A 13,190-nucleotide genomic window follows, 5' to 3' on the forward strand; every position below is an offset into this window, starting at 1 on the left:
CTTTTTTTTTTTGCCTCAGATGTTAAGTTTCCTGCACACAGCATTGTGGTAATGATCTTATCTGGTCTCATATTCTTTACGACTGACCTCACTAACCATAGTCTTCTCTGTTGCTAAAAAAGCTACAGTATACTGGACAATTGATGAATTTGCTAGAAGTGGAGCTCAGCTCAAAGAAGATGCTACTATTTATTTATTTAATTAATTTATATGCTGCCTGTCTTACTATCCAGAGTGACTCTTGGTAGCTTACACCAGCATATATTTTTAATACATAGGAGAACACAAAATCATGTATTTATAAAAATATGTGTTTGTGACATAGCTCAGAAGCAAAAATACAATCTGCCATTCCTGGAGGAAATATAAAGATTTTTTCTGGTCTAATTGGAACTCTGCGTTAAGAGTGAGAATGTATATGTATGGATTGAATTAGGATTGTGTTTATGAATGAATTTATTGTTTGAATATGAGACAGAGAATTGGCTTTCCCCACCCAGTAATAATCCCCCATGCTTGATCTAAATGTTCATAATGACAATCCTGGAAAATTGAAGTAAAATATTTTTATGAATACAATGTTGCTTGGCTATTATAATTTTTGGTGAAATGCAAGAAGATAAGAGATTTTCTCACACAGAAATATTTTATTTGAGGAATTTTAAGATGTTGCACCCCCATTTTGGAATTATATTATTCCATATAAAGAAAAAAGTTTATGTGTCTAAGAGTACTTTGCAAGTATTTTAAGTATTGGTGATGGATAAAATGACTTTCACTGCATGAAAATATCACATTACTCTAAGTATAATAAACACTATTTTTATGTATTTTTCCAAAGGCCATGTTATACATTGCGGAAAATGACACTGTTCTGTAATACTATATATGTATTTCTTTTTTAATCTAGAGAGAAGATATAATTAAGTTAATTAAAGAGATATGTGGTAAGTCTGCAACCTGCCTTGCCATCATGTCCTAGGGCAGGTTTTTATTCCTTTCCCCAAATCAGAAAATTATTAGAGTGCCCTTTACTCAAAGGTAAAATGAAAATGTCAACAATTATGGTACCCCTGTAGAATCTGAAAATCGTTGAAGACTTGGGTTTTTCCCCCAAGAATAGGGATAGGGAGGAGTGGGTGAGAGGATTTAATGTGGGACTGTATCTGTGATGGAAGGGAGAGGTGATATGATGGACTACAGAGAAGCAGCAGTTTCCCAGAAAGGCAAGAGCACATTCCAAGGAGGGGGATGAGACAAGAGGCAGCCTAGCCCAGAGCTGGATAGGAGACAGAGAATCTCCCAGGGTAGATCCATTAGGGTGAGAGTAGTAAAAGTTTAGTCTGGCAAGATTCTGTCTATTGGGGGTAAGCAAATAAAGAACTGAACGTTGATCTTGTTATATGTCGTTCTTGGGCTGGGGCTAGCTGTATATTGGAGGTTTAACTTTGGTGCCAGGTTTTTAATATTTATGGTTTTAACAGATTTAATATAGCATTGTGTTGTTTTATTATTGATATTGTTTTAATTGTTGATTGGAAGCTACCCAGAGTTCAAAATTGGAAGGGAGCAATATAAATGTTTTGAATAGATAAATAAATAAATAGTTTGAATTAAGAATGTAATAATGCTCATGTTCAGCGCACATGGGAAGGCTTACTATATATAGCTTGATCTATCATAACAAACACTCAGAATTTGGGCCTTTTTTGTTTTCCTTTTACAGGCTGTGGCATTAAATGCAAGGAAATACCTATGGAACTAGTGTTTGTGATTGACAGTTCCGAAAGTGTTGGCCCAGAGAATTTTGAAATAATTAAAGACTTCGTTACTGCTTTAGTAGACAGAGTAACTGTAGGGAGAAATGCTACTAGAATTGGACTTGTCCTCTACAGCCTGGAAGTTCGGCTCGAATTTGGGCTGAATAGGTACACAGCCCAACAAGATGTGAAACAAGCTATCAGAAAGATGTTATATATGGGAGAAGGCACTTACACAGGAACTGCCATCCGCAAAGCCACACAAGAAGGCTTTTTTGGGGCTCGAACTGGTGTAAGGAAAGTTGCCATAGTCCTAACTGATGGGCAAGCCGATAAGAGAGAAGCTGTTAAACTGGATATTGCGGTCCGAGAAGCTCATGCAGCCAACATTGAAATGTACGCAATTGGAATTGTAAATACTTCAGACCCAACACAAGTTGAGTTCTTACGTGAGCTGAATCTAATTGCATCTGATCCAGACAGAGAACATATGTATCTTATTGATGATTTTAATACTCTTCCAGGTGAGCATTTAAACATGGTTCTGAAGATAAACAGATTTCATTGATATATAGTGGATATCAGATATACACGCATTCCACTGGTACCATTCAAGCTAAAAAGCCTTGGTTCTGAGTTTTGGTGACTCAGTCAGTGGGTATCTTTGCAATGACTAAGACCCCAAAACAATCAGAGGGGAAACAGAAAATACAACTAGGAAAACAATTATATCATTTTTGAATTTTATCATTCCAAACTATGAAGTTATTATTTTATATGTGTTAACCTACCATTCTAGACTAGTATATGATCACAGATTAAGGGTTTTGCCAATAGGAGTTACCAAAGCACCATTTGCATAACATAAAATGACGTACGGTATCTTTTGCTATATGAATACTGCTAGAGATGATCAGGAGTTACATGCAACATTTACAGTTCTGATCATTTTTATTCAGTGTAAGCCAGGGTGAATCTATCCTTAAGAAGATTACAAAGCTTGAAAAAATATATTTTTTAAAATTGCCTAATATACACGCCTATGATACCTGTATTTATAACCAACACAAGAAAGCCGTGGATGAACCAAGATGTTATTGGTTAGTCTGGGATTCCAATCCAAATGGATGCTCAGGCAGGGACAGGATCCTGGAGAAAAATGTTGTGCTAATAAAAGTTCTGACTTGGACATTTTTGCTGGAATGAAAATATTTGATTGTCTTACTATTGGCCTGGCATAGCCTGGATTAGAGTGGTTTGATGGGCAGAGCTGAAACAATATGCTTAACTTTCTGACAACCTTTTTTAATTATTATTTTTTTATTATATCTTCTTCTTACTTGACCAGCAGCCCTTGGGAAAGAACAACTATTTCATATGGAGACCTAATTGATTTCTTAGCAGAAAGTTTTTCAAATTAGAAGGATCTACATCTTGGGCTGGAGAACCAAGATCCTAACCCTAACCTAAGTGGATTGGAACTTCCCTATATGTAGCATCTATATACTATAAAACTCCCACTATGTTTGTCTGTTTGTAATCTCAGGTTAGCCCAAATGGTGCATTATATACGACGACAATTTTTGAATCAAGGTATCTAAAATCTGTTAACCTAATGAAGATGTAGAATATCTGGGACCCATTACTACTGTGGAATTGAAATTTCTACAGTGTTCAGATCAGTTTTATTCACAAGGTTGTGGCCATTGCAGCATCTCCACATTCATGTAATCATGATTCCCAATGCTCACTGCTCCAATGGTCACACCTTTCTATATAGAAGTCAATCAGGAAGCCAGCAGGAAGTCAGAAGTTGCTCCCACCCCCATGCTATTTTGCTGGCTCATGGTCATTCTGTTTATCTCTTTAAGTAGGTAAATACTGAATTATTCAGTTCATTTTTCTAATTGTAATTGCAACTGCAATTATTTTTCTATTTATGATATATATAACTTTTTAGATGATCATGGGACTGTCCACAACTGAGGTAAAAAAAATAACCTAAAATTTAATGTTCATTCTGAAACATTCATTACATCACAGTGCACTACTTTTCTCTCAAAGGGTGACCCAAAAAGTCACAGGTTTGCCTGGTGCTTTAGCTAATCCTAACTCTCAATGATCAACTTTTTTTTCTTCTATGAAAAATATGTTACTGAAAATACCTTTGCTATAAACCATTATGCCTACTGTCAGCATCCTCCTACTCAAGATATTTAGAATTTACAGTCAATGGAAAAATATAAGCACCGGTAGCACTTCTGTTTCAGCTCGTTTATTTTTGCTACACATTTTTCCTACACATGCTAATATCTAGGATTTTCCTAACTGATACTCAATACTGGTAAGAGGCTATATGCTGAGATGCCAGATGTGAAAGCAACATTCCAAGAGCTATCCACACATCAAAGAAGCAGCCAACATTTTTTTTTTAAAAAAAATATTGATTCATATTTAAAATGCTATGAATATTTGTATTTCTTAGCCAATGCTTGTATATTTTACCATACTTTAGACTTTTCCCTTTCTTCTTATTTTAAAGCTTTAGAGTCCAAACTTGTTAACCAGTTTTGTGAGGATGAACATGGTGCCTTAATATACAACCGAGTTGGAAATGGAGGAAGCATCAGTGGATCATTGATTCATTCAGTATCTTCTCACGCTTCACAACATTTATTACACATGAACAATAAGAATGGACAAGCAGTATCTTCAAGTACATATGAAGCATCAATGAAAGACAATTCCATAAACACTGGCCAGTTTTCTCAACCGTTAATTCTGGTACTCGTCTGAAGTCCACTTCATTTAAAAAAAACAAATTGCAGTAATGGAGTGGGTTTCCTTAAAACTCTCTCAGAGAAACATGGCTTTGCAGTCCATTTTTTAAATCAGAGTATTTTTAATAAGTGTCTGGGTTAGTTTCTAGATAATGCTGATGATGGATTTTACAATTCTAATAATATAAATAATATTTAGTAATATAATAATCTGATTTCTGAAATGACTTGTTTGATATTATCTGATTGTATAAAGAATTTCTTAAGCTGGAAACACAGAGCCATGGGTTGGTTTTGAGAATGGAAGTAATAGCGATGGAAGAAGTCTGTTCACCTTTATCTAATATTGAATATGCCCTTTGTGGATAGAAACTCCACCTACATTTTAAAATTAACCAACTGAATTTACTTTAGGAAAAAGGATCACGCAGAATATTTCTTGAGAACTATGATATGGTATCCAACAAAAGTGATCTTCCAGTCTTGCCTCCAGTTAACAATAAAGGTACTTATTTCAGAGCTAATTTCTTAATGAAATATGTGCCACAGGTAGAAGAAACCCTCCCCTTTCTCATTTCTTTCTTTTGTAATATTCTCTGCACTAGTTACTCCAGCACTGCCATTGCCAACAACATCTTCACCACCATCACCATCATCATCCCTGCCATCTCTAACAGCGGAAAAGACACTGCCACCATCTCATTCATCAGTTTCTTCCATGCAATCTACCGTTAAATCAGGTCTTTACATATTGCAAAGTTTCAAATTTGTTTTTTTCTATAATCATTAATTTATAGTACTGTACATAAATTCTAATTAATTATAATTTTATGCTCAAGTCCTTAGCTTCCCCAATATGGTGACCTTCAAATCTGTTTGGATTTCAACTTCTGCACTTTCTAGCTTGCTGAACCGCCATGATAGCTCTTTGCATTTCATGGAGTTTTTTTTATTTCTTTTTTGTGCTGAACTTCATCACAAAATATTATTTTCTCCAAAACTGCAGAACTTCTGGGAAGCAGATGCAAGTCTATGGCCCTGTCTCATTCATCACTGCAATTTGTACTCATGTTTGCCTTTGTACCACTGATGATTTACCTGTATCATAGATAGATGGATGGATGGATGGATGGATGGATGGATGGATGGATGGATAGATAGATAGATAGATAGATAGATAGATAGATAGATAGATAGATAGATAGATAGATAGATAGATAGATAGATAGATAGATAGATAGATAGATAGATAGATAGATAGATAGATAGATAGAGGGCTTTTTTGTCATAGAACACACCAGAACAGAGTTCCGGCATCTTTTTTCAATGGATTTTCCAGAGCTGCGTTTTTTTCCTATTGTTTCCCTTCCTATCCTCGTTTGTTTTTTAAAATGCCCCGCTTGCGGTACGGTGCGAGCGGGGTCCCCTCCGGCACTGTCTGCCTCCTCTGGGAGGAGACATGAGGCATTGGAGCACCACAGCCAGAGCATGGCTTGATTGGCTGGGTTGGACCATGTGGTGTGGAAGCCGATGGTGGCAGTGGGAGACACATAAACATGGAGGCCTTCTTTCATGAGAGGGTGAGCGAGCCTTTTGCCTTCCCTTACATAAGGTGGGGTCTGAGGTTAAAAAGAGGTGAAGCGAGAGGAAAGAAAGGCGGCTGGCGTGGAAGTTTGCCCGACAACGAAACTTTGCTGTTTCGGTTCCTTGGGTAGTTCAAAGGCTGGGATGTCTACGAAAATCTCTTTTTAGTCTTTTATACTTTATATTCAAACTGCAGAGGGGAAAAATAAGAATAAAGGTAATGTCTTGTGATTTGGAGGTATTATTAATAATAATATATATTAATTATGTATTGGTCAGATGTAAAGGTAGACCTACAATATAAGGTTTAATCAGATCTATTTATTAAATTGGGTTTAACTTAAAGGTAAATTAAAAGTAATCTGTTCACTGACAAAGTTTCAATTTTAATTTGTTTCAAGTCAATATCCATATTAAACTCCAAATGTAAATTTTTCCACCTTGTTTGACAACTTCTTAAAAATAATTCAATCTTTTACAAGCAACTAAATTCTGTTTTATTGGGCCAATTTCATTCCACATAGAAAGCTGACATTTCCTCTCATTAAACTAAATGTCCTAAATGACCCAAAAGATTAATAAAATGCCTTCTTGTAATTTAAAGCCACACAGTGCATGGTAACATTAATAGTATTAACTTATCTTGAACAAAATCCTAGTCTTTTAAAATTGAAGGGTTTTTTTTTTTAACTATAAAGGTAAACCTTGTAGGGTAGGCAAGGCGGGTTGTATGACATAGCTGGGGAATTCTGGGAGCTGAAATCCACATATCTTAGAATTGCCAAGGTTGAGAAACACTGCTATAAAATTATTTGGGAATATTAGTGGTTTCTAAATTCCAGCCTTATTACTCCAATAATACACAACAATTACAACAACAATTTGTTGTTTTATTTTTTAAAGATAATATCCTGAGGCCTCCACAGTGTCAGTTAAGATTAGATCAAGGACCATGCCGCGTTTATATAATAAAATGGTATTATGATAAGCAAGCCGACTCTTGTGCTCAGTTTTGGTATGGTGGCTGCAATGGAAATGGTAATCGCTTTGATAGTGAAGAAGACTGTAAAAAGACATGTGTCCTTTTCTCTGGAGGTAAGAATTAACTATAGTTTTTACAGTTTAAGATTCATGTTTCTTGTCCTTTGGAGAAACCTATTCTGATCAAATTCAGTTTTTCAAAAGTTGAAATTTGGTAATGAGATCTTGTACATATTTTTTTCCCTATGAGCAGAGTTTCAATGGAAAACTCTGAAAAATTAAGCTTAGCCATAAAATATTAAATTAGTATGTTCTAATTTAAAACAGGTTGTTATCTGTACTGTGTCAATGGCATATCTTTAGGATTTGGGCTTTTGTTTTTGTGTCTTGAATCAGTGTTCATCCTCTCGCCTTCTAGATCATCGTCTCGCCTTCTAGTTATTAAACGGGGTGATTCCCATTTTCCTTCCCATCCTCTGTGACCATATAGATCCCCAAGTGCTTCCTTGAATTAATCTGTCGCTGTAAATCTCAAGGTCCTCTAGGGCAGAGGATCTCAGACAGAAATGCAAGTAGCCAAAGTGTCACGAGCATTATAAAAAGTAATACTACATTGACCATAAGACAGAAAAAAAATCTAAAATCTGTAGAGGCTTTCCAAATTTCTTCGGGTTTTCCAGTTTCAAGAATTCTTCATTAGGAAAGTGAGTTTAACAGAAAAAGGGGGGGGAGTGTATGATTCAGTCTCTGTTAAATTTGTTTTTAAAGGTGTTCAGGAAGAAAAGGACATTGTATTTTAACAGGTATAGAATAGTTTTAGATTCTGATGTGGTTTCTCCTAAAGAAGAAACAAACATTTTTGTAAAATGCTTCATCTTGGAAATAAAATTTCTAACTGCTAAAGTTGCACTAATGAACGATTTGAAAACACAACCTAAACATTTTCACTATTTATTAACAGCTGACTTTCTTTTACTCAACAAAAACGTAATATGACATTTATTTTGCAGGTGCCTAAGATTGCCCACCAAACAGAATGGAACAGAAAAGTCATAAGAAAAGTGGTATAAAGCATAAATATCAAGGGTTTTCTTTATACAATGCACTTAATTCATATGAGGATTTTATCCTGAAACCTCTTATTCTGGTATACTCCTACTAAAATCTACAAGAAATGGTGTAGTTTTTTTTACTTCAGAAACTGATAGCACCTGCAGACCATGTTAAAATATGTATTGGAATTATACAGATTTTCTTTGCGTCAAAAAACAATATTCATGCCTTGTTAATTGCAAACAAAGCATTTGCACTGGATCCTAGGTACCTCTGTCATTCCAACTGGCATTCCTGTAGGACAAAAGTTTCTACAACTGTGGCTTGTTTATTTGCACTCTGCTGCATTCCGAGTTGAAATGATTTGTAATGTTCCTGGAGAAGTGAGAAATAGAATCAGATACTTCACTTGCCAGAGAATGAACAGAAGTTACTAAGATGAATCCCAGCGCAATTCAAGTAACAAAAAAATCCTTGAATGTATTGTCAGTTGTCATGGAAAAATCATTAATCTGGTGCTGGATGTTTTAATCCTCTACCCAGATGATTGGAAGGAAGAACGATGGATATAAGCTCAGCTGCTAAGTTGGAAATGAAAGAAGGTGATGCTATTGATGAAGCAGTTGATGATTTGCAATAATTTAGAATGGGATGACATACTTCTTATGCATGAATGGATTTGGGGAATCCGATAATCCTTTTGAAATATAATCTTGTAGAATGTATAGTAAGAAGTATCTAAAATCATTGGCATCAGTGGCCTGATATGTACCTGTATTGGTATAAATTTAAGCAACCCGTAGGCCGGTACTCAGCCTTTTCCAAGAAGTTTCAAATAACTGGAAATGGGACTACTTTAAGAGAAAAGATCACATTGCCTTTTCAAAAACACTTGCAAAAAATAAGATGCGCACTAGAGGAAAAATTAGCATATAAAAATCATGCATTTAATACAAGTACTCCAGTAATTGGCCATGGAAGTCTTTGCTTTCCAAGTCTGAAAACCAACTGGAACAATGAATCTTATAATGAATCTTGTAATATTTGGAAGCTAGAACATTGAAATGTTGTGAGAGTTGGCTAATTAGTATTTACAAAAAAATATTATCATCATCATTACATTTGGTGTCCATATCATCATGCAAAATCATATGATGGTGCCCAGTAACTGAAAATTGCTAGTATCTGCTCTAAAACAAACTCAATCATCAATGTATTAAGATTTAATGTAACAGCTGATTTTAATCAATCTGTGACTGACAATAAAGTAAAAGAAACTGCAATACCTTGGTGAATATATTTACACAGTGCCTACTTTGAAAAGCTATTTATAATTATTAGCCTCATATCATTAGCATCATAATAATTAACATATAGTAAAATATATTAATAATAATTAACGTAAGAAATATATTCTTTGTAAGAGAGCTACAAATGTATTAGTTTATTTCATGAAAATAATTTAGTCATAACCCTGTTCATTTGTTTTTAATTAGCATGATATGCAGATCTATATGCCTATGCCTATATACTATGTGAATCAGGTCACACTGGCTTCTTCAAACTGTAGTTTAATAGTTGTGGCTTAGATGCACACAATCACCATCTGCTACAGAATTAACAAATATTTTTAACATGCTTGTTAATAATTCAAAATATCTATTTTAAATGAAAAGGTCAAACCATGCTGTTCCAGTTAGCAGTAGTCAGTTCAACTCTAAAACTATTTCTGAATTTTCAAAACAGGATTTCAGATGCTGATTTACACAGCAGGCGAGAGATTAATACAAATGTTTAAAATAGGATGTTGAATTTTGTTCTGCCACATGCCACGTAAGCTGTTGAAAGACTTATGTTTCTGCTCTATTTTATATTATACTCATTTATCTTCATTAAATGTCTGAAATGTATTTTTGTGAGTTGAATATACTGTATACTAAGAAAAGTTTTTGTAAATGGACTACTTGTACCTTTATTTCATCAGCCAGAACATTTTCACTGCTGTAGCAAAACTAATATCAATGTCTCATTTCATCACTTGAATTAAAACCAATTTATTTGTTTTCATCATTTTCAGGAGGAAGATTTTTACCATTGTATTTATGCTTTTGTGAAACTAAGAAAAGTAAGAATGTAGTCTCTTTTTGAAAAAAAAAGTATATGGTCAGAAATCACTTACTCAGTTTACTGTTTACAGACATATTTTTTTACAGTGAGACAAGCAAAAGAACTCCCTGCTCTGTTGAAGGCTGCAAATTGGTTGTGTAAAAGGGTGTAAAAAGGAATTTCCTTATGAGTTGAACTCAACCACTGATAACTTCACAAACATATTTACGTAGTTTGCTTGCCACAAATACAAAGCTATTTGCTATTACTTTCTTTTAATTTATCTGTCCAGTTTATAACTCATATTTATTTATGATTCAAGTACAGTATTAACTAGATCTAATTATGCTTGCCAAAATCAAGCTGGTGCTGCTGCCATCTAATATTTTCTTCCATACTCAACAACATATTTAAAGTTGGACATAACTTTGGACATAAACAATAATTGAGATAACATGCATTTAATGTATTTGTACACTTTTTTAAAGAATAGAATACTGGCAGTCATAATTTTGATAACAAAGCTAATTTTTAAAGTTACAGGGTTGGAGACCTTCATCATAGTAACATATCAAATCTGAATTTTGCCAGTTTTAAAACAGGCAATATTCAAATATTTTTCTCTTGAGAAATGTTAAATTCTAAATTAAAACTGTACATTTAAATTTTAAATCTTAAAAACGAGCCATACAATCTAAATTAGCAGCAAACATTGTGAACTTTAAGCCAAAAATGTAATAAATCTGACATGTGAATAAATTGCTCTAACGGCATAAAACCGATTATTCCTCTTAAGGCTGGTGTCTGCTAGGACTGACTTTTCAAAGTCTGTCTGAAATAGAAGTTTGCCTGATAAAATTGGGAAGCTAAGAATCGGAGCGTAACAAGGCAGTGGACCGTCTTCTATTTGGTCAGAGTCCCTTGGAGTTGGGCGGTCAATAAATTTAAATCACTCACATTAATAACCTCTCCCAAGATTATTGAGAACTTTCCCCCGTGCATTAGAACTACAGCTGTCATTATTCCAAGCCAACTGTAAATGGACTATGGGTGTTGTAGCTTTAACACAGTGTTTCTCAACCTTGACAATTTTAAGGCATGTGGACTTCAACTCCCAGAATTCCACAGCCAGCAATGCTGGCTGTGGAATTCTGGGACTTGAAGTCCACATGCCTTAAAATTGTCAAGGTTGAGAAACACTGCGAACACATCTGTAAAGGAGCAGATCGAGAAAACGCTTCTGAGGCCGAACGAGCGCCCTCTAGCCCTTCGCAAGTGTAAATCCAGCAGTTTTTTTCAAACGCGCTGAGGAAGTTTGTCCCTCGTCGACGCTCGTCGGGCAGCTGGAGTCGGGTAGACAGAGATACAATTGACGGTTGTCATGGCGGCGGCTGCGACGGCGGATTCGCTGTGGGAGGACCGAGATGTTCGCTTTGACATCTCTTCGCAGTGAGTGCTCTCGCGCGAGCGCATCCCCCCCCCCGCCTCTCCCTCGCGGGTCGGAAGGGTCTGCCTTGCACGGGAGTGGCGGTTCGACGAGGGGGGGGGGCGCTTCCCGGCCTTGCAGCCGAGGAGCGAGTTCCGCGAGCCTTTGTGAGATTTTGCTTGTTGTCTTCCTCTCCCCCCCCCGCTGCCCCCCCCCCGTGGGGACGGCCAGCCCTCACAATGGACCTCGACCCTCCCCATCCACGGGATTTCAAATCCAAATCGAGACTTTCGCACACTTTTTTTTAATATATATATAATATTTTATTAATTTTCCAATTTTTACATTTGAGTATTTAAAAAGCAACGTGGTGACTGGCTTCATCAATAGTTCAATAACCAAATCTTTCGTGCAAATCTCAGGTTGCAACATCAGATATTTCTTCTCTTTTCCCCTTGACATTTACCGTCTCGTATTCAAGCTAGTACATTTCTAATTATATCAACTCAATAAAAGCATCATTGTTACATTTTCTCAATAAATTTTTAGCTTATATATATCTTCATTACATTCAATCTTCGTAAACAATCCATATCCTGTTATTAATTTTTACATAATTTTTAATTTCACACACTTAATTGGTTCCTGTCAACCCTGTGACAGGTGGCTGTTTGTGTTTTTGTTCGGTATCGGATCAGATTAACCATTTTACTTCAGAGGTGCTTCATTGTTGAAAACCCCAAGAGCAGGGATAAATCCCAGAAACTACATTTTTTTTATGCTGCTATCTAATCTTCTTTATGACTCTTGGGGTGTGCATGCCTTGGAGTCAATGTTGACTCCTAGCAACTGCCTAGACTAATCCCTGCGGTTTTCTTGACTAGATTTTAGAAGCACAGGTGGTCCTCGGCTTACGGCCACAATTGAGCCCAAACTTTCCATTGCTAAGTGCGACATTTTGTTAAGTGAATTTTGCCCCATTTTACGACCTTTCTTGCCACCGTTGTTAAGTGAAACACTGCAGTTGTTAAGTTAGTCACATGGTTGTTAAGTGAATCGGGCTTCCCCCGTTGACTTTGCTCGTCGAAAGGTCACAAAAAGGGATCACATGACCCCAGGACACTGCAACCATTATAAATATGAGCCGGTTACCAAGTGTTTGCATTTTGATCATGGACATGTTGTAGCGGTCATAAGTATGAAAAATGGTCATCACTCACTTTTTTCAGTGCTGTTATAACTTTGAACGGTCACTAAACGAATTGTTGTAAGTTGAGGACTACCTGTAGTTTGCCATTACCTCATCCTTAGGGCTGAGGGAAGGGGACTGGCCCAAGGTCACCCAAGCTGGTGCATTAACCACTACAGTAAAGGGGCTCCTTTACCTCTTTATTTATTTTGGAAAACCTCATGAATGAATGAATGAATGAACCTTTATTATCAAAGTATAACATGTATACAGTGAGATTGGCTGAGCCTCCCTCCGTGCCTGCATCACCA

At 36.0% G+C, this 13,190-nt stretch overlaps 2 protein-coding genes across 2 annotated transcripts in view; both read left to right on the top strand.

Moving 5' to 3' along the window:
* Window positions 1-7,905, top strand: part of LOC107297955 (collagen alpha-1(XXVIII) chain-like) — a 46,185-nt gene extending 38,280 nt beyond the window's left edge. The window contains exons 31-37 of the mRNA XM_015827319.2: window positions 911-947; window positions 1,727-2,284; window positions 4,303-4,544; window positions 4,955-5,045; window positions 5,146-5,280; window positions 7,028-7,219; window positions 7,874-7,905. Of these exons, the coding sequence (XP_015682805.2) occupies window positions 911-947; window positions 1,727-2,284; window positions 4,303-4,544; window positions 4,955-5,045; window positions 5,146-5,280; window positions 7,028-7,219; window positions 7,874-7,905 (1,287 nt within the window). The remainder of the gene's footprint in view (window positions 1-910; window positions 948-1,726; window positions 2,285-4,302; window positions 4,545-4,954; window positions 5,046-5,145; window positions 5,281-7,027; window positions 7,220-7,873) is intronic.
* A 3,704-nt stretch (window positions 7,906-11,609) lies between these two features.
* Window positions 11,610-13,190, top strand: part of BBS5 (Bardet-Biedl syndrome 5) — a gene marked incomplete in the record, with an annotated part of 25,358 nt that continues 23,777 nt past the window's right edge. Inside the window, 1 exon segment of the mRNA XM_029286421.1 lies at window positions 11,610-11,713. Within this exon segment, the coding sequence (XP_029142254.1) occupies window positions 11,646-11,713 (68 nt within the window).

Source organism: Protobothrops mucrosquamatus, unplaced genomic scaffold (genome assembly GCF_001527695.2).
Source record: "Protobothrops mucrosquamatus isolate PMUCROS unplaced genomic scaffold, P.Mucros_1.0 scaffold3612, whole genome shotgun sequence".
Lineage (NCBI taxonomy): Eukaryota > Metazoa > Chordata > Lepidosauria > Squamata > Viperidae > Protobothrops > Protobothrops mucrosquamatus.